The sequence below is a fragment of the Parambassis ranga genome, chromosome 19, assembly GCF_900634625.1.
Source record: "Parambassis ranga chromosome 19, fParRan2.1, whole genome shotgun sequence".
Lineage (NCBI taxonomy): Eukaryota > Metazoa > Chordata > Actinopteri > Ambassidae > Parambassis > Parambassis ranga.
This window is the reverse complement of record NC_041039.1, coordinates 8,876,286-8,904,047: the sequence shown is the minus strand read 5'-3', so window position 1 is coordinate 8,904,047 and position 27,762 is coordinate 8,876,286. Positions and strand designations below refer to the sequence as shown.

Here is a 27,762-nt window from a genome sequence, read left to right as displayed (position 1 = left end):
AGAAGCTCTTTGGATCTCAGAGTCACCTGGACTTGATCTCTTATTGCTGACTGAGCAGCTGCTGCTGATTGCTATTCATAATTTCTATTCATCTAGACTACACCCGACCCTCTGCATTGTTGGAGTGAGCTATTTTAGTCTTCCCAGGCTGCACTGTTGTGTTACAGAGAGGCATCGCTCAAGGGGAAAAGGTGGCAGCTTTTGCTGTAAATGTGTGTCCCTGTGTGCGGCACTGGACTGTTACGCTCAAAGTCTCCTGCACCCCGCGAGACCCCCTGGAAGTCACCTGCTGTGCCTCTGAGATGGTGTGACTTCCAGCCAGCTGTTGGCCGTCCCACATCTGGGTCAAAATGCCGGTGATGAAGGGCCTCCTGGCCCCACAGAACACCTTCCTGGACACCATCGCCACACGCTTTGATGGCACCCGTAAGTACAGTGCAGACGCTATGATCTTGCATTGTTTTTTTTTTTATTCAGTGTCTAATTGCAGTGTGCCAAGTCCTGTTGTCTCCAGATTTTGTGTCAGCGGTTTACTGTATCCTATAGTAAAATTGGGCCATAAATCAGTCTTGGGGCTGTCAGAAGTTAATGATTTTAGTCAGCTGTTTGTTTTTCATCGTCTGCTTCACAACATGATACACCCACAATGCTTCCCTAAAAAGTTTGTACAGTAAGACACATTTAGCTTTACAGCACAGCCATTAGACAACACCATTTCTGCTTGGCTTTGTGTGTCTTGTTTTGTACCTTGTGGCCCCTCAAGGGAGGTTGTGCCTCATTGTAAACAAATGCCGTAGGGATGTCTGTGTTTGCTTGCCTGTCGATTCAGCCTGTCCTCCCCTCAGCAGGCTGAATGAACAGCTGACTCACAGTGTGTTTCTAAGAGCTCGGATTTATCTCCTGTTGGGGAAATAAACACGATGAAATGGATGATATTACTGTGTAACTGATGTGTTGAAAATGCAATTATTGCATTGATTTCTGAGACAGGCATTCTAACGAATGTTAGAGGACTTCTGATGATCTTAAAGCACTCTGATGTTGCTTTACTTATCAGGAACTGTTTCTGAATTGTAAATAAAAATTCAGAGGTTGTGAGATGAGAATATGCAAGCTAAAACTAAAGTTTGAGTGGAAGAACAGGGGTCATGTCCCCCATGTTGCATCTTCCTTGAGAGTCCTTGAGCTAAACATGAACTCCCTGCCAACTCCAGAGGGTTGGACCTCCTCTCTGACCTCCTCAGCAAAAGGAGAGGAACACTTCCCTCCCAGGCACAGTGTCTTGTCTAATAAAAAAAATGGCAATATTTATTCACCAATGTCCAACAATGCATGTGCAATACATCCCTGTAAATCTTCTGTGGTTTTTATTTTAAAAATCAGTGCTTCGGCGGTACTGGATTCTTTCTTTTTCATGTATTATTGTAAGCCACATTTACCACTTTATAGTACGCTACACATAAATGTCGACAAAAACGAGGTTCCAGCTATTTTTCCAGTCCTTCTCAAAGCCACCATAAGGTTGTGGCTCCTGGAGGAGTGGCATAGTGCCCACAGCTCAAAATAGCTTTCTTCCTGTTGCCTGGGTGACAGGGTCCCGCCACTTGACATGGATGATCCTTGAACACTTTGGTCTTTGAGAAAAAGATGGTCCGCTAAAGAGAAAACACTTGAACTTGCTTTCCAATCCAGGAGAAAGCAGCTGGTCTCTTGTTACAGAAAGACACATCTCAGAGCAAGAGTCATTGTGGGGCGTGCAGCTGCAGTCACTTTTCACCTCAAACTGCCTTTAACCTGCTGCAGATAGAGGTGGTTATCCAATGTGCTGCAAGTCAGTTGGTCATACAACACTTCTTTCAAGTGTTTTCTTCTTTTTATTTATCTTGGATGTTTGAACGTCAGACACATATTGTCACATTCATTTTTTCAAGATGTAAAATTCACAGTACATGCAGGTTAGTGTGTAGATAAAAGGATAATACAGCAACTACAGACCACAGTGTTTTTGGGCCAGTCAGCATGCTGTGAGGAAATACTGATAGTTATTTGTGTTTTTTGGGTGCAACGATGCCTACGGTGCAACAGCAAGAAGCAACCGTTCTTTTATGTGCATATTTTCCTTACAAAGACTGCACAAAAATCATCTGCTGACATGGTTCTTGCTAGCTTACAAAGCTGTTGTGTGTCGTCTCTTGTTATTTGGTGACCTTGCTGGTTGAAGTTAGTCAGCTTTTCTATACAGTTTTATAGGAGGATGACTTACAGAATTTATTTGTGTAACCCTAATTATGGATGTTTTTTCCCTAAACCTAAATAAGTAATAATGTTGCCTATTGTGACCAAATAATAACTGAATATGCAGTGAGAAAGTATGAGTCTTTTACAGGTTGTGATCTGTAGTCTAAGATGAGATTCTATCATGTCACCATCTGCTACTAATTTTGAAAAAGAGCACCCCTCACTAGACTGCTGTTTACAATAATTACAGTTATTTATGAAAGCATTGTATGCGTGTTCCTCGGCTATGAATTCTTTTTCTCAAATCTGAACCCGCATGACAAGGGAATTTATTTGTGATACATTTGCAAACAATATGTAGCAGCCTTATGCAGTGCTGCCTCAAAATATATAAAATGATCTCCAGTTTACATATTTCCTGTGTAATATAGATGTTTTAGCATATTAGTCTGAATAAAGAATCCATTTAGATCAGCAAAACCAGCTAAAGCAGCCAAACATCGTCCAAAAATGTTATTCAACATGTCAGTCTAACTTAGCCCTCCTCCAGATTGTCCTTTATAATAAGTACAATTTTAATCAGACAATTATTACATGATTATGTTCCAGCATGCTCATATAGTATAATTACTCCATTATGCAAAACGGGACCGCACTGTGCCTTTGAGCCAAACAAATCTATCTGCATACTCTGATTGGCCAAATAATTCAGTATTTTAGTTTTAAAGGCATAAAATCCATCTCACAGTTATTATCAGCCATTGTACAGCTATATATTCTGCACTTTTATGTCATTCAGCGTAGTTTGAGAGAGTGTTGTTCATAAATATTGATTGGCCTGTGCTTGACCTTAGGAATAACAGAAAGCAATTTAGATTTTTAATTGAATTGAGAAAATAGCACATCTGAAGCATATAGACCCCGCTGTAGGCAAAATGTCACAACAGGTTAGGTCAATAGGTTTCTGACACACACACACACAGTTTTTGGCTCAGAGCAATGTCAGCATTCTTGTACTTTGTTTGTGTATGTTTAGGTGCTTTGTGTTATCACAGGAGTGGATGTGTTATCTGTAGATCCTATGAAATTCTCAGAGGTCAAAGGTCAGGGTCACACAGCATCACCTATGTAGTTGTACATCAGCAGGGGAGATCTTTGTTATCATGCAGACAAAAAAACCCAACCGTCCCTCTGTGTCCACTGTGCTGTGTTGTGTGTTACATATCTGTCCATTAACACCCCATGTCCCTCCGGCTCCTTTACACAACCTCCCCAGCAGCATTTTCACATTGACAGCAGCGCTCACCCTGTGGGGCAGCGTAACCACAGGGCAGCTGCTGGCAAAGATAAGAAACGGGTTTATTTTTTCACTAAACACTGTTCTGTTAAAAGGCTACCAAAGAACCAAAGGCGAGAGAGGGAGAGACTGTCAGATAGAACCTTATGGAGCTCATTGTTACCCAGCTGACGAACGGGTCCTAATAGGCAGCTACAGAGACCAAAACACAGCCAACAGCAGCCAGAGGAAAGCTGAAGCTCTTTTGTGGCTCCTTTTAAAAACTGTGGTATTTAGTTTCACAGGTGGCTAACACTGTGCTATGTTGGTGGTTATATCCCCAGGTGCTCCAAGTATGTTGGCAAGACACTGAAATAAATCTACTTCTAATATACAGGTCTACACCTTACAGTACATGGCAGCTCCGCCTCCATCAGTGTGTGAATTTAGGTGTAAGTGGGAGTGAAGCACTTTTGCACTCCTCTCAGGGTAAAGGTGCTACAGTCTTTGCAGGATTCAAATCCCAGCTGATACCTCTGGTGAAATAGTTTTTTTCTGGTTTAGCTGTCTGTGCATGTCATTCTAAGAAATAATCATCAAATACAACATCAAATAAGCATGTGATTGATGATTTTTCGTCTTTACCAGACCAGTCCACTACTCCTCAAGCTCTCACCCATCTGCACCAATAAGTAATTACATGCTACTGGATGGTAATTAGCCTCTGAGGATTGTGGGCTTCATCCGTCAGAGGAACTTGTATGATATGCATTGTGGGCTGTGTTGGCAGTAGCATGTAGCGTCATCATGTCAGATTACAGTTGTAACTAGTCAGCACAGATGTGTAATTAAGGAAGCTGGTGCAGCTGAGCGGCCACTCGAAGCAATATCCCTGAGAGGATTACAGCCCGAGAATTGAGGCATTGTCACAGACACAAACACACAAACACACTCAAACAAACTGTTTACAGTGGGCTCTGTATTGCTTACTTGTTTATTAGAAAATAATTAAGTATGCAGCTGTAGAAAAAAAAGTTTGCAAAAATATGCTTACTATCTTTGTGTTGAAAGTTTGATGAGAGGATTAGGTCCATCCTTGTCTGTGTGTGTTGTAAATACTTATGGCTACCAGGGCTTAGCAGATACTGTAAATAAGGGGAGACAACCAGCATGGCACTACAGCACTACAGGTGACAACATACTATCTCCTCTAAAGCTTGACAGTTTGATAATTATTTCTTTTTTTTACTAGCCAATATGGTAACTCTTTGTCCATTAACTACACTGGTATACCTTCTGTTTCCACATAGAATACACTCATGTACTCAAAATAGCCACTCAAATGGGGGAAAAAAAACAAGATTTGAAGAACTGATATAGTTGATGCTAAGCTAAAAGCAGGCTATAATACATATGTTCTATTTACTGTACAGGCATGACAGTAGCACCAGCTGTTCCCAAAATGTTCCTTCAGTTGCACCTGATTTCTTCATTTTAAGCAAACCTCGTCTCCTGAATCATACAGACTAAGTTGACTAATCTAATCCGCAGTGTAAAGCAGCAAAGTTTCCAAGCACAGCATAAAAGTAGTTTAGCTTCATGGCTCATTGGTTTTAATGCATCCTCACAAAGTGATTTATGACTACACCTGCCCTTGACCTATTTAAAGGACCGATTTAGGGATGCTGAGTAGAGATGTGCCTATTCTTAGGTAAACATTACATAAACCAGAGATGAATGCCGTTGCTCTCCAACACTTGCTGGCTCACTGAGGTGGGGTGTTAGCAATTTATAGAACATGAAAACGAGGGCATGTTTTTTTTTCTTGTTGTTGTTCCTGGCGATCACATCTTGTTCAGCCATTGTTTCTAGGACGCTTTATTTTCTTCTGGGGTGGAAAAACTGAGTTCAGAGCACTCTGTGTTGAAGTCTCATATACAGTAGTGAGCCATAGCATAGGCATAAAACCTCTTTGCCCGTTGATGGATCAACCTAATGCCTGTCTCTTTGTATAATTCCACAGTGACAGTTTAGTTGCTGCTCACTGCACACCCAAGAAAGGTTGTCACCGCTCAGAAAAGACATCCCCTATGGACTGCTTTCTGCTCAGCCTGGCCAATTAAAGTGTTAGATTGTGGAAAGCGCAGTAGCAGCTGTTTAATACTCCTTCTTCTTAGGTTTGGTCTCTGTGGAATCAGGAGAATTTAGACCCGTCTGTCTGTGAGCTGTCTCTGGTTGGCATTTAGAAAATCTGTAGTCTGATGGCTTTAGTTACACAGAGATGTGCAAATATCTCCTTGTATTTACAAGAGTGAAAGGTTCTTAACATACCACTTTATTTGACGAACGTAACTGAGAAAAACAGACCAAATCATCCTTTTTCAGTTGTTTTGCCCGTTTCGTTCACCTTATAAGCAGAGTCCCTTTATCCTGGCACCTCTGAGTGTACTGCATTGTATTTTATTATAGTATTGTTACTGTATTTTGAGTTGAATGTGCTCTTTTTGGCAATCAAGTAACCAAAAATGTTTGCCTGACAAAGAATCTACACTGCAGCAAGACCCCGTTTTAGCCTATTAAGGTCACATGCTTCGAGCAACCCAAGGGAAGACATGACGTCAAACGGCCAAGATTAATATGTTTAGGTATGGAGAACAAATGTACAGTCTGGAGTCACTGGGAAAATGTCCCAAAGCTGAGAACTGGTGCAAGAACACAGCAGAGCAAAGAGAGCTGTCCATGGTGCTGAAAGCATCCTAAGAAAAAGAGGCAGGCATACAGGCTTAATACTCTCTGCTTTAATTTGACATCTTGTCAGTTCTGATGTACTGTACTGTATATTACATGTCCTTTCCACAGTACCTGGAGATCATGCGGCTTAAGATCATTTACTCTTTAAGTGTTTCCCCATTTCTTTCGTTCAGATTTCATGCTAACTTTCCATTTATCTGCACTCCTCAAATTATCCAGTCAGCTTCTAAATTCAAGCGTCAAGTCCTCACATCATTCAATTAAAGTTAAATCAATCACTAACCTTTGTGCTCTTCTCAAACCCAAATCAGCTGTTTAATTTTTTAGGCATCTGCAGACCAGGGCAGCATTCCTTTCAACCAGCCTGACACTGTCCAGTGGCATAACTCAGCTCAGAAATCAGACAACGATGGCTAAGGAAATTAATTTAGTCAGAAATTGAGTCCACACCAAAGTTTGTTTCATGTTTACTTTGAACATATAACGCTTTGACATAAGTTCAAAGAGCTAAACACACTTTGATTCTTGTGCGGAGCACAGATTATGTACTGAGCATCAGACTAAACCATGATCCAGCCAGCTAGTCCTTATTTGCATTTTTGTTCTGTTGACCTTGAAGCTCTTTTTTAATGTTTTTTTCCCCACAAGAGTACTAACACTTCTAACAGGGTTTTTACCTCCTCCCTCCCCACAGACAGTAATTTCCTGTTGGGTAATGCCCAGGGCCACCGCGGCTACCCCATTGTCTACTGCTCAGACGGCTTCTGTGAACTGACAGGCTTCACAAGAACAGAGGTGATGCAGAAGAACTGCAGCTGCCGCTTCCTTTATGGGGCCGACACCAGCGAGCACGTGGCCCAGCAGATGGAGAAGGCTCTGGAGGGCCGAGAGGAGTACCAGGCCGAAGTCCACTTCTACAAGAAAAATGGTGGGTGCATAGGAAAGAGGACAAAGTGTTTAAGTCTTGTTTACAAGAGATGATTGATAAGTTTGTGGCCTAAGGTGAAGGGTAACTTTTGCAGTATTTCTGTTTCAGATCATTCAAAAATGCAATAACAAATTCACTTTGCCAAAACTCCTGGAAATATCTTAAGGACATCACTGAGCTCAAAGGCTAAATCTAAGCAGTGTTAATTATGATACTCCCATGGCTGATAAGATAAACCTGTATGACACTGTGTCCTTTCCAAAACCTATGAAAGCAGGACCTGAACCGACTGATGCCACCTGGCATACACTTGGTGCCAAGCCAAAGCGACACAGAAAGAGAAAAATGAATGCTGATTTCAATGGAGTAAATGCTTCTATCAACCACTGAGGTGACTTTAAATGGGCCAGTGTACACTGCTGTCAATAAGAAACGGCACATACAGAATAAAACATTTACTGGCAGAAACTCTTAAACAATTCAGATCTACAACATACTCTCTTAATAATCTGCCTACAAATGTTTTTAAAAATGTTTTTAACTGTATAGCTTTAGATGTGTTGCAGATAGTAAACAATTCTCTTCAGTCAGGGCAGTTTCCCCGTGTGTTTGCTGCAAAACAATCCTTTTAATGAATTGGTCTGGACTTCGAGCACACCACAGCACTGAGACTGCACTTATTAAAGGCTTGAATAACATACATATGAATAGTGTTAAGGATTAAATGCAAATGTCCATGCCCAATGCCCACAGTCATTCTATGGATTCATTGATGTGTTTTGTGATATGACTCTTTTGCATTGTTCTGGTTTGATCAGGCTATGATCAAAGCACAGCAAGATCATTTTTTTCATACTCAATGTCCCGAAGAGCACATTTATTTTTAGATGAGAGCTGACCAGTTGAATTATGATGCAAAATTTTCATCACAGTGGTTCATCAGTGCATTACAGCCTCTTTTAGAGCTCCTCTGTGTGCCTTATTATTAATACAAAACAATCAGTGAGAGATCAGCATTTAATTCATACGAGTGATTCATTTACCAACATGAATCGTTATGAGGAGCCAACAATAACAAATCTTTGTTCAAATGCACATTTCTTGAACTGCTGCAGGAAAAGTGCTGTACACACTGTTCTAAATGTAACTCCTTCCTTCTAACTTGTAGTTAATCCTTCTGGTAATGGCTGAAAATACAGTGACATGCACAAGAGGAGAACATACAACACTGTTAAAACCCCTCTGATTGGCACACAGGATTACTTTCATTCAACAGAGTCCCAAATCTGCAGCTCAGAGTGTGTGATGTGAACCACTAATTATGCTGACGGATTGGCAAATTTCTACCACATTTGCCTCTAATCTTTTTTTTTTTTATGGCAACACCACTAGAGGTAAAAAAAGGGGGGGAAGCAGATTTAACATTTTTTGTGTTCACACCTATAGCCTAGTGCTAAAACACCATCATTTACCATGTTTCCCTCTCTCCTTGGGAATTTAAAAATCTGTTTGGCGGCAGAGCACAGTTTCTGCAGAGTTGCTAATGAGCATGCTGGGTTATGGTTCAGTCTTGGATCTATCGTGCTTCCTGCCTCACTGACTTGTTATAACCAGCCCTCTGCCTTGTTCTTAAGTTTGTGTGCAATCCTCAAGAACATGACCCATGTTCTTGAGGATCTAATTTAAGGGATATTTTTTTGAAAGGCTATGTTCATACTGTGAGATTTGACATTAAAATCACAGGACTCATAAACAACCGAAGACACTGAGAAAATACATTAGTAGGGCAGAAGGAAGGAGACAATAAGTTACCACAAAGAAACAAAATGATAACACTATGATGAACCATAGAGACAAAAAACAGCCTGGGTTACACCCAACCCCTCAAGCAAAAGTGCCAAAACCCCTGAAAGATCACAGACATACAAATTAACCACAGATATTACAATATCTACAAAAAACTAGCTATGCTAGCTATGCAAAATGACTACAAAAAATACAACTACAAAGACATGAATAAATGCCAGAAAGACACAAATTTGCTGCTACTTAATTATTTTTTTTTTTAAATAATTATTATCACAAAGATAAAGAACCACAGGCAAAAACAACTATAAAGACACAAAGGCTTGCCACAAAGACTCACAAAATAACAGCAACCACACACATCACTAACCAAAAATGTACCACACACAAATGTTGATAAAATTACCAAAATAAAAGCATGGAGCTGCAGTAATTAACAAAAAAATGTCCAGAAAAAGATTTGAACTTTTAGATTTGAACTTTAAAATACATGTTTTTTCCCACTTTTTTAGAATCCTCTTTGGAACTGTAAACAAATTTATGCATGAGTTCGATGGTGGTATATTCATTTGTCATTTGTATGTATGTATTTGAATATGTATAAAATAAGTCTATAACTGCTAATAACACATCATTGTCCCCTTTTCCTTACACCCATCTACACTGTGCATGTCTTTACAGGATTTACCAACCTGCTTCAAGTGATAATTCCTGGTTTCCTTCCAGGTGCAGCCTTCTGGTGTCTGCTGGACATTGTGCCCATAAAGAATGAGAAAGGAGAAATGGTCCTCTTCCTCTTCTCATTCAAGGACATCACCGACACCTACGGAAAGGGCCACCACAACAGCAAAAAGGAGGGTAAGCTGCACGCCCTGTTTACAAAGAAATCCCATTATTTGCTTACTCCGAGCATGATTTACGAGCAGGCTGTCCTCTGGCCCCCAGCTTTCATTTTCTCTGTGCGCACTTGTTCATCACTGTCACATCCTACCCGGCAGTTTTGTTTGGGCTGGCATTCGTTGGGTGAATTCAGACAGCGCTTTACACTGGGGAGTTTGATTTGGGCAGTTGTGTGTCTTCAGATGGAACCTGAGCACAGACTGCCACAAAATACCAAACTCTATGCCAGGGGGAATTGCTCTGGTATTTTGTTGTAATGCAATCAATACAAAGTCCAGTACATGTCAGTGTCTGTTTTTGTCTTACTTGTGCATCTATAACAGGTGTGTAAAAGCCTGAATGACTTCAGGCATTGTGTTAGGTGGAACAATCTCCAACCACATTTCTTGTGACCCAACCTTGCGCAGCTTCAGAGGACAATAGGCGCAGGAGGAAGAGCAGCTCTCACTTCAGCGAGGCCAGGAAGCGCGGGCGCACCATGTTGTACCATCTGACCAGCCAGTTCTCAAGAGGAGGCAAAAGAGAGGTCAACCTGGGCAGAGTGAGTATTCTCCCACACATGATGGGCTGTTATATGTGGCTTCTCGGGCAGGTGGTGACCCCATTTCTGAGTTTAAAATATTAATGTTGATATCTTAAAGATAAGTTTTTAGGGAGACAATATGAGTAAGTCTTGGCCCAGATTCTCAGTGTGGCTCAATGTAAAACATTCATCACATGGCATTCGCTATTTTAAGTCTCTAATCTTGCTTCTGTTGCATTTTTTGGGCATGCAAGCTGTTGTTGCAAGGTCACTGTGACAACGGTGGTTGTAAGATGTTATTGGTCATGGAGAAAGCTGGATGCATCTTCATCATAATCATCCTCAGCTTTTTTGGACTTGCCAAGAAGCTCCAGGTTATAGGTCATTATGTCATCAGCATGTTACTATAACTTACTTTCACTGGTCTAACTATGACTCCTACTTCACTCCAGTGTATATAGGCTTCTTTCAGTTATCAACCTTTTACAGATAAGTATATCAGTGTGCCGCTCCAATAGCCTTCCTCTGTCTTTCAAGTGTCTCAAGTACCTTTAAGAGGCTATTTGTTGTAGTCCCCAGCTATGGTCATCCCCACTCATGTTATTTCTATATAACAAAGGATACTTGTGCTACTCTTCAGGCTGTGTATTCATCAGAGCAAGCTCCTGTTTGTCCCCCAGATACAAACAGGAGTAATATTTTTTTTCTAGCAGGAGCACCGTTTTGAGATAATCTCACTCCTTCCCTGCAGAGGCTCACTCAGTCACCAACCGAGTCAAACCTGTCTTTCACATGGTGCCGCTTCATCCCAAGGGGCTAAAAGCAATTCAGAACTTTTCAGGAGTAAACTACATTTTGCAAAACCCTGTGAGACATAAGTGCGACCGAATCAGGCAGTGTGCATTTGAAAAAAGAGAAACTGAGTGTGTGTGTGTTTTTATCTTTTAAGTGCTTAAAACTGAGGTACAGAAATCAGGTAGGACCAGTAGCAGAGTATTTTAGAACTGAGTAGCACCAGCATTTTTATTTTAATCCTTTACCTTACACTGAATTTTGATCGTACTATGAGCTTACATTAAAAACTCATATGTTCAAAACAAGTAATCATTCATAACACCAAGGCAGAACAGTCCAAATGTTAATCGTATGGAACCCAAAGACAGTGTAGATATCAGTGGTGAGATTAAAAAGGTCACCTTGGTGTTATAATATGGAAACAAGCATTAACTTCTGAAGTGTAAGTGATAAATACTCTGACCTGCATCATGTCAGAATCCTCTCCAATCAAAAACCCTGCTGCTGCTGCTGCTGCTGCTTTGTGCAGGTGCCTTCATAGAAATCACATGATTGACACACACACACACACACACACAGACACACCTACTTAGTGTTCACTGACACCATGCATGCACAGGCATCTGTTTCAATAGCACACAAACATTCACACATACACCATGACAGATGTACAGTCTGAATGAGATGCAGAGTATTTATCATTCAGATTTTATTCCAGCACTGTCTCCCAGCACGAGGCTGTGTTTTTACACCGTTTTTCTTCCTCACTCATGCAGAATGCAGGAGCATAAAATTCAACAATCAGAGTTAATGTGTCCACAGCCTGTTCTCTGTCTGCTTTTCACACAGGCATGTACTTATGCAGTTTAGCACCTTTCCATAACCTCTATTATCCTCCTCGTTCCACCTCCACCAACAGAGTACCCATTTTAAATTCCCACTGAGATCAGAACTCTCTTTTCCAACATAGACTGTGCCAAGCGTGTCTTCACAAGAGGGAAAACTGCTGGAGAGAGAAACAATCAATAACTCACGATTTGACATAAATATTCACATTGCAGGAATAAAAAAAAAAATAAATAAGTGGAACAACAACAGCAGAGAGCATTTTTGCTATAACTATTTCAATTTTGATCCACTTCCTAAAATAAAATAGAAAAGGCGGCACTTTTTGCCTAATTTATTCATAACCTGATAATACAGAACAACCATAGTGATTTCAGTATAGTGTGATGATGTAACCTATTTAAAAATTTGACAACCAGTGTGTTACCCAAAAAAAACAACAATTTCTTTAATGTATTAGTTTATGTTCCTGGGCCCATGGCAGCTCAAGGGGCTAGTTTTTAGTTATAATACTCAAATACAGGACGATAATAATAGGCTATAAAGCATCAATATACTTCTTCTTCCACTGCCTTCTGACTCTAGTTATTATTATATATTTCCCATTGTGTTTTTCTTCTTGCTGTCTGTGTCTCAGCAGTTAGCTAACAATGGTGTCTTCAGCCTCCACAGCAAGCCAGCCACATCTATTCTGACTAGATATCTATTTGTAGCCCATCGGCCTGCCAGGCATGGGAGAAAAGTGGGGGAGTTATACCTTTGCTGTAACACACTCATAGAGCTTTAAATAGAAACACAGCCCAAAACATGACCAGAGGGGTGATGCAGGTGTTCTTCGTTCAAAATACAAATTACAGCCCGTTAGCTGGTGTCAGTATTTTCACAGCTTTTTTGTAGAGTTTGCATGAAAACAATCTGCCCCACATCACATCAAAAACATATTAAACTTGTTTTTTTTTCCCCTTACCAAAGCAGACTGAGTCTGAGTTGTTTGTCTGTTCTGCCAGTTTTGATGCCGTCAGCCCAAGTGTGTATCAGCTACTGTAACCAAGCCAAGGCATGCTGACAAGTAGCTCTAACTCGATTTGATGCAGTTCCATTTCCCCAAGGAGAGACACTCTTGCCACATAAAGAGAAAAATAGTGCAGTCGATTGGCACTTTAAGATGTGTTGTAAAAACTTCTTTGGATGACTGAAATACATAGTTTGTGTCCAAAGTCTGTATCTTTCTCAGTTTTGCTTTTTGTTTTTCTCACAAATACAATTTTAATTTTCTTGCTCCAACGTAATTTAATGTAGAAAAATAAAACTGGACAACTCATCTAAATGTTAGAATTTATTGTAACAGTTGTCATTGTGAACAGTTACACATTAAATAGACTCGACTTTGTGTGTGAGAGGTTGAGACTGCTTTTCCCACATGGTAGCAGAGCCCAAAGCATGCTGGGAGACGTAGTTGTAACAGTAAGCTCTGGGGCTGCAGTTTGAGTTAATGAAGTGTGAAGACCAGCTGTAGCCATGTAACATGTATTCTCATGTGTCCCCACAGTGCCCGGCTTTTCTTTTCTAATCATTGGGATGTATCCAGCTGGCCGCTTTGAGTGCCAAAGGTCGGGTGGGCGCTGTGACCTCTGGGATGTAAGGCAAATTGAAAAGAAAGAAAGAAAGAAAGAAAGAAAGAAAACAGTCCAGCTTTTGCTGACTTTGCTTAAACATTATTAAAGTGGCAGCAGCTGTTGCTGACAGTCAGCAAGGTTTTTTCTTAAATTTCCCATTGTTGTTGGACAGATATCTGGACATTTTCTCTTTATTTTCCACCAAACGCTTCAGGGACCCTTACAAGGATATCTCAAGTTAAGACTTAATTAACCAGCCCCTTATTTCTGAGCCGGCTCTTTTTGTGGAGTAGCCACATTATTGTTGAAATGATCACTCCTCATTTATCTCTCCTCCCTGTTCCCCTCTCACCACTGGCAAAGGTAATAGCTTCTCCTCCTGTCTCCTAAACATGGTTAAGGATATTATGCGGTCCCATTTGTAGAGCTGCAGTCTCATTATGTGCAAAATGGACTCCCTACCTCATCAGCAATAGCCATTTACACTTTTGTGCGATTGGATTTTCTCAATAAAAATGCTGAGAGGAATGAATCGCATACAATTTAAAAATAACAGCACTGTATGGTCAATGATGGAGATCCACTTGTATCCTTATAATAGTAAAATCACCATTGTACTCTGCCACATGAGACTTAAATCACTAATGACATTTGGAGAGGTGAAGTCAAGCCATGTATGAAATTATCAAGCGTCATTGTAGGTAATAAGTTTCCCCCTCGCTGACCACCACCACTCTATCTCTGTCATTTTGTATTGATACAGCAGATGCATAAAAAAGCTACTCTCTGCCTATAGGAGGGTGTCAAGGCCAGATAACCAGCAACATTTCCATATTTGTTTCACTTGAGTTGTCTACCATAGTGAATCATCAGCGGTCAGTGCACAAGAGAGGCTGTTGACATTTATATTGTCTGTTTCTGCAAAATCTTGGCACTGCAGTGTCCATCTGATTATCATTTATTTTCACAGCGCTCAACCTTCGTGACCATCTGGCTATCAAGTTATTCATTTATGCAGCTTCTCCAGTGTCCTCTGCGTGTCGTTGTATATTTATTAACTTAAGTTTAAAAATCAAGAGGTTGTTATTATTAGACTTTGCCCTCTTAACAGGCAGACCTCACTTACTGTCTGTTTCTACACAAATATATCAGAGGTTGTTTATCTACACTGTGTACACTTTTTACAGAGCATGATTGACAAGCCATCGGTACCAGAGTACAAGGTGGCAGCAGTGCAGAAGTCGCGTTTCATTCTTCTTCACTACAGTGTGTCTAAAGCCCTGTGGGACTGGCTCATCCTGCTGGCTACCTTCTATGTGGCTGTCACTGTGCCTTACAACGTCAGCTTCACGCCGTACGATGATACCGTCACTGCTGCACGCACGACTATCGTCAGTGACATCGCAGTGGAAATGCTTTTTATCATAGGTGAGGGTTAAAACTTATTCGTTTGTTTGTTTTTTTGACCATCATCAAGCATATTTTTTTTATGTTCCTCCGACATCTATCCACTTTGTGGTATCTATGGATACGAGAACAACCCAGGCATCCTTTTCCCCTGAAAGTTGCCCTTGTTGCAGGCAACCTGAGTTTTGGAGTCCCTTCAGGAATTCCTCTGAGGTTTAACCTCCAAAGGAAAGCACCTAAGGAATACATTGATGTGGCAGAACTTCATTGTGTTCATTTAAGTAATTAAGAGATGAGAAGGCTTTGGAATATTTGGAATCACATTAACTTGTAATTGTGTGGTTTTTTTGTAATTATGTATAACGTTCTGTTCATCTTGTCTTATTTAACTCCTACCTTTAAATTAGTGTGTTGTATAATGAGCCTCCTATAGACAAATTGGATGACAGATGGGGTTTTGCTACATCATACCACACATGCAAAGTTCTACTTGTTAGGTGCCTGCCACACTCTGACACTGAGGTTAGACGATCAGTCTGGCCATATGGATGATGTTAAATTATGGAGTATTCCAGGTGTTTTCTCCTTGGTAGGTCCAAACTTTAGCACCCAAGTACACATCAACACAATTGAAAGACTTGTCATTTTTGATGCTTGTTACCTATCCCACTGTATCCTGTATCGATGTAAGTATTCAATCATAAAGCATGGAGATTTGCCCTGAAGTTTCTTTGTATTTGCAGACATTATCCTGAACTTTCGCACCACCTATGTGAGCCAATCTGGCCAAGTGGTGTACGAGTCGCGCTCCATTTGCATTCACTACGCCACCACTTGGTTCTTTGTGGACCTGGTGGCTGCTCTGCCCTTTGACCTGCTGTATGCCTTCAATATCACAGTGGTGAGTACTGCTGGACACTAATATGTGGAGCCTGCTTTTTGTCATTGCCCCTCTGTTGACCAGTAAACTGATGACTTGTAATGCATGACAAGTATGCCTTACAATAAACACAAAACATGTTTTTGCATTTGTTTGTTTGTGTCACCAAATGACACCAAATGAACTGATTTTCTCTCCTATTTTCTGTCACTGTACGGTCTACACACAGACCTCCTTGGTGCACCTCCTTAAGACAGTACGCCTCCTGCGCCTCCTTCGTCTGCTACAGAAACTGGATCGCTACTCTCAGTACAGCGCCATGGTGCTGACATTACTAATGTCTGTGTTTGCCCTGCTGGCACACTGGATGGCATGTATCTGGTATATGATTGGACGTAAGGAGATAGAAACCAATGAGACCTGGGACATAGGTGAGCACAGTTCAAAGGGACCTATGTTAAAGTCAGATTTGGTGTATCTAAAGTGCCCAAAAAAAAGCACAGACTTCCAATCCAGGCATTATCGTAAGTGTGATATAAGTCAGTTAACCCAACAAATACCCTCCCTGCTCATCTATAAATAGCAACGGCTCGCCCTTTGGGTGTCTGCCGTAACTTTGCTAACTGGTGAGATGATGGCGATCACCACAGACTGCTGCTCTAATGAGAACTGCCTGAAACCAGATCAAAAGCCGACCCAACTAATGACTGGCAGCAAGCAGCACACTAATTACTTAGGTTATATCTATGAAAGCCATCCTATTATTTGCACAGCTGCCGGTGTCAGATCCAGCCATGTTTAGCTGAACACACTCATATGATCCACGAGCTGCAGGCTACAACAAAATTAAACAGTTCAGTCAGCTATGGACCATGTGTGTGTGTTTTCAAATGTGTGATTGTGCATATTATTGTGTGTATATTTTGTCTGTAGGGAGGTGAGGTTATACCTGCTAATTAAGACTTGGCCTTATTTATCCCTGGAGGAGCCAATCTAATTCTGCCCTGTGCTACACCAACATGCCAGCTTCCTGACACTGCTGACAGTCTCTCACTGACACACCCACACAAACATAAAGACCCAAACCTTTTGCTCTGAGCTGACAGAAAAAAACACAGCAGAGATTTTCATCATCATTCTCTTACACTCCTTCTCCTCTTTCAAAGGGTGGCTGCATGAGCTGGGCAAACGTCTGGAGACGCCATACTTTAACAGCACAGCGGGGGGCCCGACAGTGCGCAGCTCCTACATCGCTGCCCTCTATTTTACCCTCAGCAGCCTGACCAGTGTGGGCTTTGGTAATGTCTGTGCCAACACTGATGCAGAGAAGATCTTCTCCATCTGCACCATGCTTATCGGAGGTATGTTTGACGACAGGATACATTCTCCATCCTGTTTGGCATGCCAGTGCAAAAAGCTCAGCAGGAAGGGAGTTGAATGGTTTGGCTGGCCTTTAGGGCACAGCTTGCCACCATCTTTATATCCAGAAAACAGATTATTTTTGCTGAGGTGACAATTATGTGCAAGAACGTGGAATTTTACTTCTTGTCAGAGCAGTGATGTAAACAGACAGCAAATTGACAACTGAGGAGTGATCAAGATGACATAATATTTCATATCAAAGTGTGTAAGGAAAGAAAACTGATGATTTATTGTTAGTTGTTCAAGTTTAGATTTCTCATTCATACATTGTTTTGCTTGTTATTTCTGTGCCTCACCCAGCACTGATGCACGCCCTGGTCTTTGGTAATGTCACAGCCATCATCCAGCGTATGTACTCACGCCGCTCTCTTTACCACACACGTATGAAGGACCTGAAAGACTTCATCCGTGTTCACCGCCTGCCACAGCAGCTCAAACAGCGCATGCTGGAATACTTCCAGACCACATGGTCTGTCAACAATGGTATAGACGCCAACGAGGTAGGAGTCTTTTCAATGCGTTGTCATATAACACCTGTGTATACACTGCTGTCTGCCCTCTGAACTTAATGTTTTGATGGCATTTAAACAATATCTTGTTAAATCTCCACCAGTTATTGTTATATAACACATTGCTGCCTGTCCAGCTTCAATTGACACCCTATTGATATTCAAAAGGTGGTAACCGGTGGCAGCATAGACTATTCCCTAATTACTAATCAGTGCCACACCTCATTACATCTGTCACACATCCTCAGCTCCTGCACGATTTCCCTGACGAGCTGCGGGCCGACATCGCCATGCATCTGAATAAGGACATCCTCCAGCTGCCGGTCTTTAAAGGGGCCAGTCGTGGCTGCCTGCGCTCACTCTCCCTTCACATAAAAACCTCCTTCTGTGTCCCTGGGGAGTATCTGATCCGCCAGGGTGACGCACTGCATGCCAACTACTTTGTCTGCTCTGGTTCTCTGGAGGTTCTGAAAGATGGCATGGTGCTGGCTATATTAGGTCTGAGAAATTGTCACATGTTTAATCATCATATTTAAGCTGCTGTTTTATCGTCAGGTAGAGTAAAATAATAATGTCATCTTTTGAACTTTAGGAAAAGGAGACTTGATTGGATCTGACCTGCCTGGAACAGACCAGGTGATCAAGACCAACGCTGACGTGAAGGCGCTCACCTACTGTGACCTCCAGTACATCAGTGTTCGTGGCCTGAGAGAGGTGCTGGAACTGTACTCAGAGTATGCCAGCGTGTTTACCTCTGACATCCACAACAACCTGACCTATAACCTGCGTGAGGGCAGTCAGGACGAGGTACTAAATGTACACACTAAAAGTGTCATGGTAGAATTTCTAATCATTTCCCATCTACTTATTTTTGTGGCTTTTAATTATTTTGCCTAAACTTAAGTCTGCCAACCTGCAAACCAGTGTCTCACCCAACAATTTATTACAAATTGGAATTATTTCCTTGATTATACAAATTAATCTTTTTATTTATTTTATTTCTTTAACCTTTATTTAACCAGGTAAAAAAAACCCATTGAGATCCAGATCTCATTTGCAAGGGTGACCTGGCCAAGTGGTCAGCAGCACACGTCAAGAACAGTAGAACAACATTTCAAAGTTGGCAAACAAGATCAAAACAGTTATCTGAGCAGTGAAAATAAGAGCAGCAATGGAAAGATAATCTTAAAAACACAGGCACTGATAAATGGATGCTTTTTGCCTAATGTGTAATAAAGAATTGAAAGTTTTAAATGAGATAAGCTCAGAGATTTTTAAATCAGTCTGGAGGGTATTCCAGACTGAAGGGGCAGAGTAGCTAAAAGCCCGCTTTCCTAGCTCAGTCCGCACATGAGGGACCTGCAGGTGGTAAATGCCACTGGAGCGCAGGGCATAGTGGCTGGTAGTTCGCTGGAGAAGAGCACACAGATAAGGTGGAGCCAAACCAAGGAGGGTTTTATAGATCAATGCCATCCAATGAGTGTGCCTCCTTGTGCTCAGGGAAGGCCACTCAGCTTTGGTATACAGTTCACAGTGATGGGTGAGGCGGGTACAGCCAGTCACAAACCTCAAGGCACAGTGATAAACAGTGTTCAAGGACTGGAGGCATTTGGATGATGCAGTCATGTACACATCACCATAGTCAATCAGTGGTAAAAAGGTTGCCGATACCAGAAGTCTGCGGGCTCTGAGAGAAAAACAACATTTGTTCCGAAAATAAAACCCTAGCAAAATCTTAGCAAACTCTACATTTGTCCGACAGTGGAAGACAGCATGGACCGTATTAAACAACACATTTGTGCCCCCTAAGGTGCCTTTGTCACTCTCCTTGACACTTGTTCTACCACAGCGACCAAAGGGCTGTTTGTGGCTTGATTGTCACACCAATTACTATGCGTGGATGCTGCTGTCAGGCAGCCATATCAGTTCCCTGTTACCACCCCTGAGCACAGCAGGATGGCATTACACCCAGACAGAGGTCTCCTCTCAGTACTGCCTGTTAGCAATACATAAGAAAGGAATACTACCTATCGACTGTAGCAAGTATGTTTTGTGATGGATTATGCACCACCAAAGACTCATCCTAAATCCTATTATAATCATGGACCGTAATGTAAATACAAGTCAAAATGTTACTGCTGCTCTTTCTCACTCTTTCCCTGCTGACTTCTTCACATCTCATTATTTTCTGTGTGGTTTTACTCTTTCCTTCCCTGCAGCTGTCTCTCATATCTCTCATATTTAGTGTGGCTAATTGTCCTAGTCCAGTTCTTTTCCTCTTGTTAGGCTCACGTAGCCTTAGGCTTTTAAAGAGTCAATAAAAAAACTAGCATAGAATCCCTGACCACATCTTCCACCTTTTACTTGTCCCTTATAGATACTTCACCTGTTCTTGTTTCATGTGTAGAAGTGTTTTTTGAGTCTTTTTTAAAATAAAAAAATTCAATTATTTCTGCAATAACAAAAACTACAACAAAGTGCAGTTGCTAGCATTTTAATGAACCGTACCATCAAAACAAATTAATGCCAAAATGTCTTTGATGTGTGACTGACAAAGCTCCCCAGCAGATTTTCCAGTCTCATCCTCAACGTCTTCTTGCTAAAAGCTTTCCTCTTAGTTCCCACTGGCCTTTTTCATTGTTTAAAGGGTTTGTTACTCATTAGCTTTAATCATTTTTTTGTTATTGATTTGTCTAGTTTTGGAACAAAAGACATCTGTGCTGGTCATGTTAATCACCAGATGTCTTTGTTTCCTCAGATTTGTTACATAAAGACACATCAAAAACATAATGGACACCTTTCAATAGCAGAATATTGAGAAAAGATCAATATTTGTGCACAGATACAATATGTACCGTGTCTATAGGCATTACTATTCAAGTCTTGAATTCAGGCTTCTCTGGGGTGTGTCTGATCACAAGCACTATAGCACTTCTCTCATACCATCTGCTCAAGCGCAAAGCCGGGGCACCGACAGGATGAAGGAATGATCAGCTACCTGGCTGCCAGGCCCCACACACTCCTGAGACTCTCTCTCTTACACACACACTAACACAAAGAGGCATGCACATTTGCACTGCCATCATTAACATCCTCGCGGTGAGTCGTTTGAGGTGGGAGTTGACGTAGGATGGGAGGCCCTTTTTCACTCTCAGGAGATACTTGAGAATCGTATGCTTACTGCACAGCAATCAGTCAGTTATAGTGAAAACCTGCCAAAGAAGCAGATTGTGGGAATGCCTGATACAGTAGAATGTATCCAAAAGGGACTACTTTATCTTCTCTGGAAGGAAAAAAGCAGACCGACAGATGGAAAATGAGGGCTTTTTGTCAACTCTATAATTTAATTTTAACTTCTGTTGCAGACAGTTAACTAATTCTTTGTGGTCAAGAACATAAAACAATTTGTGTTTTTTGTTTAAAGCAGATTAAGTTGAGTAGTTGAGTAACTATTTTGGATTCACAGCAAGTCAAATAAACTTAAATTCTAAGCATTAACTTTCCATATTTATGACTGTACACAGTAAGCTGTTAGCCAATAGCCTGTGAATATATTTTTCCATATTTTAAGAAGAGCTGAGTTTACTGTCGGACACAAAAGCTGACAGTGTGAGAACTGAGGCAGAGACCTGAGGCACAGGAAAGGTAACTAATAGATGACAGATAATCAGGTCACACAGACAGCAGACCAAAAACAAAAGGAAACAAAAACAGAAGAATGTGCTGCCAGAACCAGGATAACATTAAAATAAAAGTTATATCAGTGTTGTCAGGTTTAAGGTCAGGTCTTGTTATGTTCTAGGACCCAGGAGTGTCACTTTTTTTCTTAAGGGAGGAGAGTTTTGAGAGATAAGGCGTGACTGTGCTGTGCTGGGGCAGAGCGGGAAGGTCATTCCACCACCAGGGATCCAGCAGTGAGTCACAATTTGTTGGACAATAATGACCATACTGCCACAGGGAGAGTTAAGTAGTCAGTAGTCATGGAGTGTGAAGAACAAGCTGGTCGGTAGAGAGTTACAGGGATACAGCAGCCTCATATGAACAAAAACAATTTAACAAAGCCGATAAAGGGGGGGAAAAGAGAAGCACGAGGTCACACCTCTTGACATGCTGGGATAGAAAACTCACACACACAACTCTCTCATGACTGCACTAAAATAATGTCATAAACAAAAACACTAGCTCATAGACGATATATTTCTCTTTCTGAGCTCTTGCTACACCTGAATCTGTAATCTGAGCCTCAACGTTTCCTCTATTGTGCTTCATTTTTCTAACTATAGCACTTATTTTTTTAATTTTCTGAAGCAAACCCAGATCCCATGAAATATCTGCAAATTGTTATACAAACATGTGCCATGCACATGTGTGCACACACTTGAGTGACAGGGAAAAGTCCCACTTTGCTATGTGGGACATCTGTGGCACCAGTGCCCCATTAATTGATATTAATGTTCATTTAATGTCATTTGGCACCAATATTCCTCACTTCCACATTGCTTGAGGCTTAGTTTTTCTCCTGAGGAGAGTTTGTCCCTGTCTTGATGAACTCATACTTTTAGTTTTAGTGATGGTTCTTCTTAAACCTTAGCATTGTGCTTCAACAGAGGATTAATTTTAATGCACAGCTTCGATGGTTTGCTGCATCAAAGAGCCTTACTGGAGCTGTAGCGCTAAAGCAGCAGACTGTGGCTTGTGCTGTCACATTAAGCCATGTTGTCAGAAGCACATTTTTCTCACACGAGGGGAGGCTTCACAGTGCCACAGTTTCATTTGCTATCCAGCTGGTGATTATGCTAAACTGCTAACAGTTTCTTCGCACCAGCAGAAAGACAAACTTTTGCCTAAATCTGTGCACAGTTAAGCGTGAAAATATATTTTTGGGTGGATCACTGGCCAAGTGCATATAAACAGAAGCACCACAGATTAAAAAAACATCATTCAAATAAATAAATGTCCTTGGATTTCATTGTTAAAATATATCTTAATTGATAAAAATTGGAGAATGATGAATAAACAATTGCATTATGTCTGTTTTTTGTAATCCCTTTCTGTTACTGCAGGGCCTCAGCAGATTTTCAAGGTCACCCAGGCTTTCCCATGTGAGTTCAGTGCACATTTAGTATCCTTCCTCGTGTTCTCTCCAAGGTGTCATTGCTGTTTCACACATGGTCACCTCAACATAAATGTAAATGATAACAAATATACACAAATTCTGTTAAATGCACTGTAGATGTGAAAGGTTAATCCATCCATTGTTTTAGCAGTGTGGATTATTTTTTTTGAGTTGAATCACCCCCCCCCTGTTTTTCTGGGACACACTGTAATGCTGGCGAGTACTGTGGGGAGGGTCTGTGCAAGGACTTCCCCTACAGGTTGAAACTCATTTGGAACAGAGAGAGCAGTTGAGTCCCTGGAGTTAGCTCACTAACTGGGTCAATCGCTCTCCTAATGGGAAACCTTGTGAGCTACTTTTCTCACTCTGTACTGTATTACCCCACTCATTTTGCATTATTAAAATATTTTTACAGTGCTCATTTTAGTGCTTAAAATAAGACTAAAATGAATCTTTAAGCTTTAAAAAAATGCTCCTCTTTTCATATTTTTATAGTTTATGTTTTGATGAACACAAACGAAAATCCATTTAGTGCACAGATATTAACTTTAGTTTTTTTTATTTATTTTTTCAGGACTCCAGGCTCCCTTCTATTGTGGAAACCAGAAGTGTCGACTCTGATGACTCCTTCCACCTCTCTCCGGCTACCCGTTCCCGTCGTAACCTTCTGCTGCCAAACTTTACCAGCCCGGTCCGCCGCACCTCTCTGGGAAACCTCCTTGGGGATGAGTTGAGGCAGTTCAATGCCCTGAGGCGCTGCCGGTCCCCAAATCTCAGCCGTGGCATGCACGGGCAAAGCTCATCCCCTCAGCCGTCCTCAAAAAAGGAGCACGGCACTCCTACGTCAGCTCCGACCCCAGCTTCGTCATCAGCCCAGGGAGAGACAGGAGCTGAGCAAAAACCTTCAAAGCTGCTCATCCCCACTGTCACCTGTTTTGGACCCCCAGACCTTAGCCCCAGGTAAAGTAAAATTCTCTTTTTAGTGTACACTAGGATTTGTGTGTTTTGATTGTTTATTGGTCCATGACTTCCCACGTTTTTCCAAAATGTATTTGTTTTAAAATATATAACATGTTTCCAAGTTCTCTCAGTGCTATGAGTCTGATGCTTTGATCAGACTTTCTCAAACACATTTTTACTCTGCATGAAGCTTTGTTTCTGTTTATGATTCATCTTAACTAGAGTCTCTTAATAAGGTGTTGCTGTAATGCACCCCTACTCAGAAACCTTCATCATCCACTTAATGTAAATTAAGTGTATTTGCATTGCATATTTCAGCAGATGTCTCCGCATTTCATTACAAGAGCACCTTATCCTCGTGCCCTAACCATCTGTATTCATAATGTATCCCTAAGTCATCCAGTAAGTTCTAGATATGGGTAAGTGCTGGTTCACCAAGCTCAGGTGTCCAGCCCTCCAGACTAGCCTCCTCTTGTTATGTTCAAACCAACATGAGCCTCTGCCAGCTGCAGGTCTCACTGCACATTCCTAGGTCATCTGCAGGCTCCAATGATAATTGAAAAAGCTCTACGGTTACATTAACTCCCTCCTCTTTGCCCCTCCTGCCAGGGTTGTAGACGGCATCGAAGACAATGGACACACCTTCCATTTCAATGTGGAGCACAGCAGGTCTAAGGCCGGCACAAGATGTAGCACCCAAGGTAAGTCAAAGCACCCCCCAGCTGTGAGGGTCACCTGGGTGCCAGGTGGCTGGAGGTAAATTCAAGAGTTCAAACAGTGGTTAGTGCAAGGCAGGCATGCCTTCTTCTGGGGAAATATGAGAGCACAGCAGAATGAAATGACAGCCAGGTGTCCAACGAGCCAGAGAACATGTTAAAGGACAACCGAGGTCAGGGTAGGGCTGCAGCTATCTGACCTGAGCTTTACTGATGGTTGCTGTCCTTCTAGGATATCATTGAGTTCAGTTCAGGTGAGGTTCAACACAACCACAAATTATTCATGAACATGTTTAGTGTTTACAGTGACATGCTGTGGTAGCCTTGTATTAAATTGTCTAATAATGTTCGTATATTGTATAATGCTGTTCAGTAACAGGAACCTATACAAACACAAAGCACCACATACATGCCTGTACGTATACATACATAAAGTGCTTATGAATGTGACACTGGAAACACACAGCTTAATGTGGTTTCCAATAAACTGTGATCAATCGCAGTGTGTTTGTGAGTCCTGATGTTTGTGGACTCTCTCTGCAGACTCCTCACAGGCTAATGCCACCCTGCTCCTGGAGACAGAGGAGGTCAGACAGAGCATCACTCAGCTTAACCTGAAGGTGAGGTACAGCCCCTTAATCCATCTTAAAATGCCTGGGATTAAATATAATGTAAGCTTGTGTATAACTCCCAGAATCAGCCTTTTTCTGTACCCCTGTGAAGTAGCATTCTAACCAAACAGAAAAAACATTTCTGCTATCTCAACTCATAGCAGCCTAGTATATCTGAGTCAGATCATGTAGACTCAATTTCTTCCTGTATCTCTGTCTGTCCCTGCACTCCTAATCTGTAAATAGAGTGAAAGCAGGTGCAGTGAGATCCAGATGGGCCCAGGTAGGTGCTGTCTGAAGTCAATATTAATTAATCAGCAGGGCACTTCTGCAATGCAGAGGAGAGTCAGGAGTGCTGACTTGACAATCTGAGAAAAGAACATACATTTAATAACAATCCAGCTCTAGTTTTGACCTCTTTCCTTTTTGTTTCACTCACCAGTTCCCAGTTGTCTATCCTTTTTCCTGTTTGTGTCAATTACCTCTGCCATTGGATTTCACTACTGCATAAGAAGTCATTAAAGTCATGGAGGGGATTATAAATTATTTGGTTTTCTTTTGGGAAGTCATCAGATTATACCTGGACATGAGTCTGAGATTACTCATAGAAGCTGTTAAATCGCCACCCTGCTGAAAACTTCATGTGTGTGATGATGTCATTTGTATCTACTCTATACACAGATGGGTGCATTAAACCAAGAAGTATCTGAGATCACGAAGGGTCTGCATCACATGATGCATCTCCTGCAGGCCCACGTGTCTGTACATCACCAGAAAGCCTCGTTCCCTTCATATTCCTTCGGTGGCCAAATGGGGTCCAGTCCTCCTACAGCTTCCAGCACTGACATGCTGTTTAACCGTGCTTCAGCCTACCACCTCCATAATGATCCTGGGAGCCACATAGGCCACACCTACCAAAGTGCCCCGACTGGACAATGGAGTTACAGTGGATCTGCTAAGTCCCCAACAGACGACCACCATCGACCTCAAGCCTCCACTCCACCTACATTAGAAAGCTCTGACAGCAGGACCACGCATCTGTGGACCAGCCCATCACTTCATAGTGTCGGTCCAGGATTCCAGGGTGGAAGTCCAGGCCGTGCACTTCATGCTGGGCATGAAGACTGTGCCAGCAGACCTCTCAGTTGTAGTCCAACTGCCATCAGCCAGTCCCAGCCCACTTTGTGCCTGCAACCCCCCAGTGATAGTGATGAATTCTCTTGCCTTTTGTCCAGTGCCCCGACAGGTACGTCTTCACGCAGCCTGCTGGATACATCACCCAGCTCTGTCTACCACCACTGCCTGTCATCTGAGTCCCCTCTCAACATTTCACAGGGCTCCAACGAAGCAGTGTGTGCTCTGATGTCCCCCCCAACATCTCATAATCTGATCCATGACTCACACCCCTTTAGCCACGTTGTTCCGTCCTCTCCACCCATATTACCCTGCCAGCCGTCTGTCTCATCTCTGGATTCAGGATCACCACGATCAGATGTTCTTGACCCCCATCTCCCACTGGGTAACCCCTCTGCCATCGAACACACCAGTTTGGAGTGCCTGCTGGGGAACGGGGGCTCGATGGAGAGCAGGGACAGCGAGAGCTTGTCATCGCGAAGGTCCAGCATCGGAGTCCAGACTCAGAGCACTGAGCAGTCATGGTGCCTGGACCTCACTGATTAAAGTGTCCACATTTCAGGGGCAGACTGGAACAAAGCGGCACTGAGAAGCTCAAGATATTGAAAGGCAACTTTATACAGTGTTCAAAGAGACTGCGTGTGCTCTTTTCCTCCTCCTAATTCTTGTCAAACTTTACACAAATTACACCATTTCTATGCAAAAGCATGTCATTTGTGCATTATTATTGGCTTTACTGATGTGTGTCTTGAAAGCTCCACAGTAGTGGGTTCCAGTATATACTGTATATATTGTTTTTTCCAACATCCTCAGAGCACTTTGCAGCTGATAATACCTGTTACCTCCTTGCATGGTAAAGTTGTTTATTCTTTTTCCTAAGGAAAAGGTTTCCAAATTAATGTGTAAGCATTCTACATGATTGTGTACACTGATACTGTATTTATATGGTGGACAGGTGGGAGCGGTCGGACATTTTAATATGTACTGAGGAACAAAAATGACCCATGCTTCACTTTGCATGTAGGAAATAGAGTATGTGCATCACACAGCATAGATTGTGGTTTTTGATTGAATGTTTGTCCTCAGTTAATCATTTTTTAAATCATTTATCCAATCTAAACCAAGCAGCACATAAGTTGTGATTTCAGTTATAATTCTGTTTTAGTCCCTCCTCGAGATCATTCAGAAGATTGTTCTCTTCTTAACAAAATAAAGTCAAGCACCTTAAAAGCTGCTGATAAATTTAAAATACTTAGCTATAACAGTGGGTCCCATTAAATATTTAAATCTCTTATTAATTTACTCAATATGAATACTCAGAAATTGTT

At 41.7% G+C, this 27,762-nt stretch overlaps 1 protein-coding gene across 1 annotated transcript; it reads left to right on the top strand.

Moving 5' to 3' along the window:
* The first annotated feature begins 350 nt into the window (after positions 1-350).
* Positions 351-26,980, top strand: LOC114451872 (potassium voltage-gated channel subfamily H member 4-like). The gene is made up of 16 exons (XM_028430823.1): positions 351-426; positions 6,960-7,193; positions 9,726-9,857; positions 10,307-10,440; positions 14,867-15,107; positions 15,830-15,987; positions 16,196-16,397; positions 17,133-17,327; positions 17,689-17,888; positions 18,146-18,395; positions 18,490-18,704; positions 22,961-22,999; positions 23,588-23,973; positions 24,583-24,674; positions 25,233-25,309; positions 25,982-26,980. Exons 1-16 carry the CDS (start codon positions 351-353, stop codon positions 26,978-26,980), a joined length of 3,630 nt encoding a protein of 1,209 aa, XP_028286624.1.
* Positions 26,981-27,762: the final 782 nt, after the last annotated feature.

What these genes read in the sequence shown, in the direction of transcription:
- LOC114451872 (XM_028430823.1), top strand. Translation starts at nt 351, where the DNA reads ATGCCGGTGATGAAGGGCCTCCTGGCCCCACAGAACACCTTCCTGGAC. An exon ending in CCACAACAGCAAAAAGGAGG is followed by an intron (nt 9,858 to 10,306) that starts GTAAGCTGCACG and finishes AACCTTGCGCAG; the next exon opens with CTTCAGAGGACAATAGGCGC. An exon ending in CATGGTGCTGGCTATATTAG is followed by an intron (nt 18,396 to 18,489) that starts GTCTGAGAAATT and finishes TTTGAACTTTAG; the next exon opens with GAAAAGGAGACTTGATTGGA.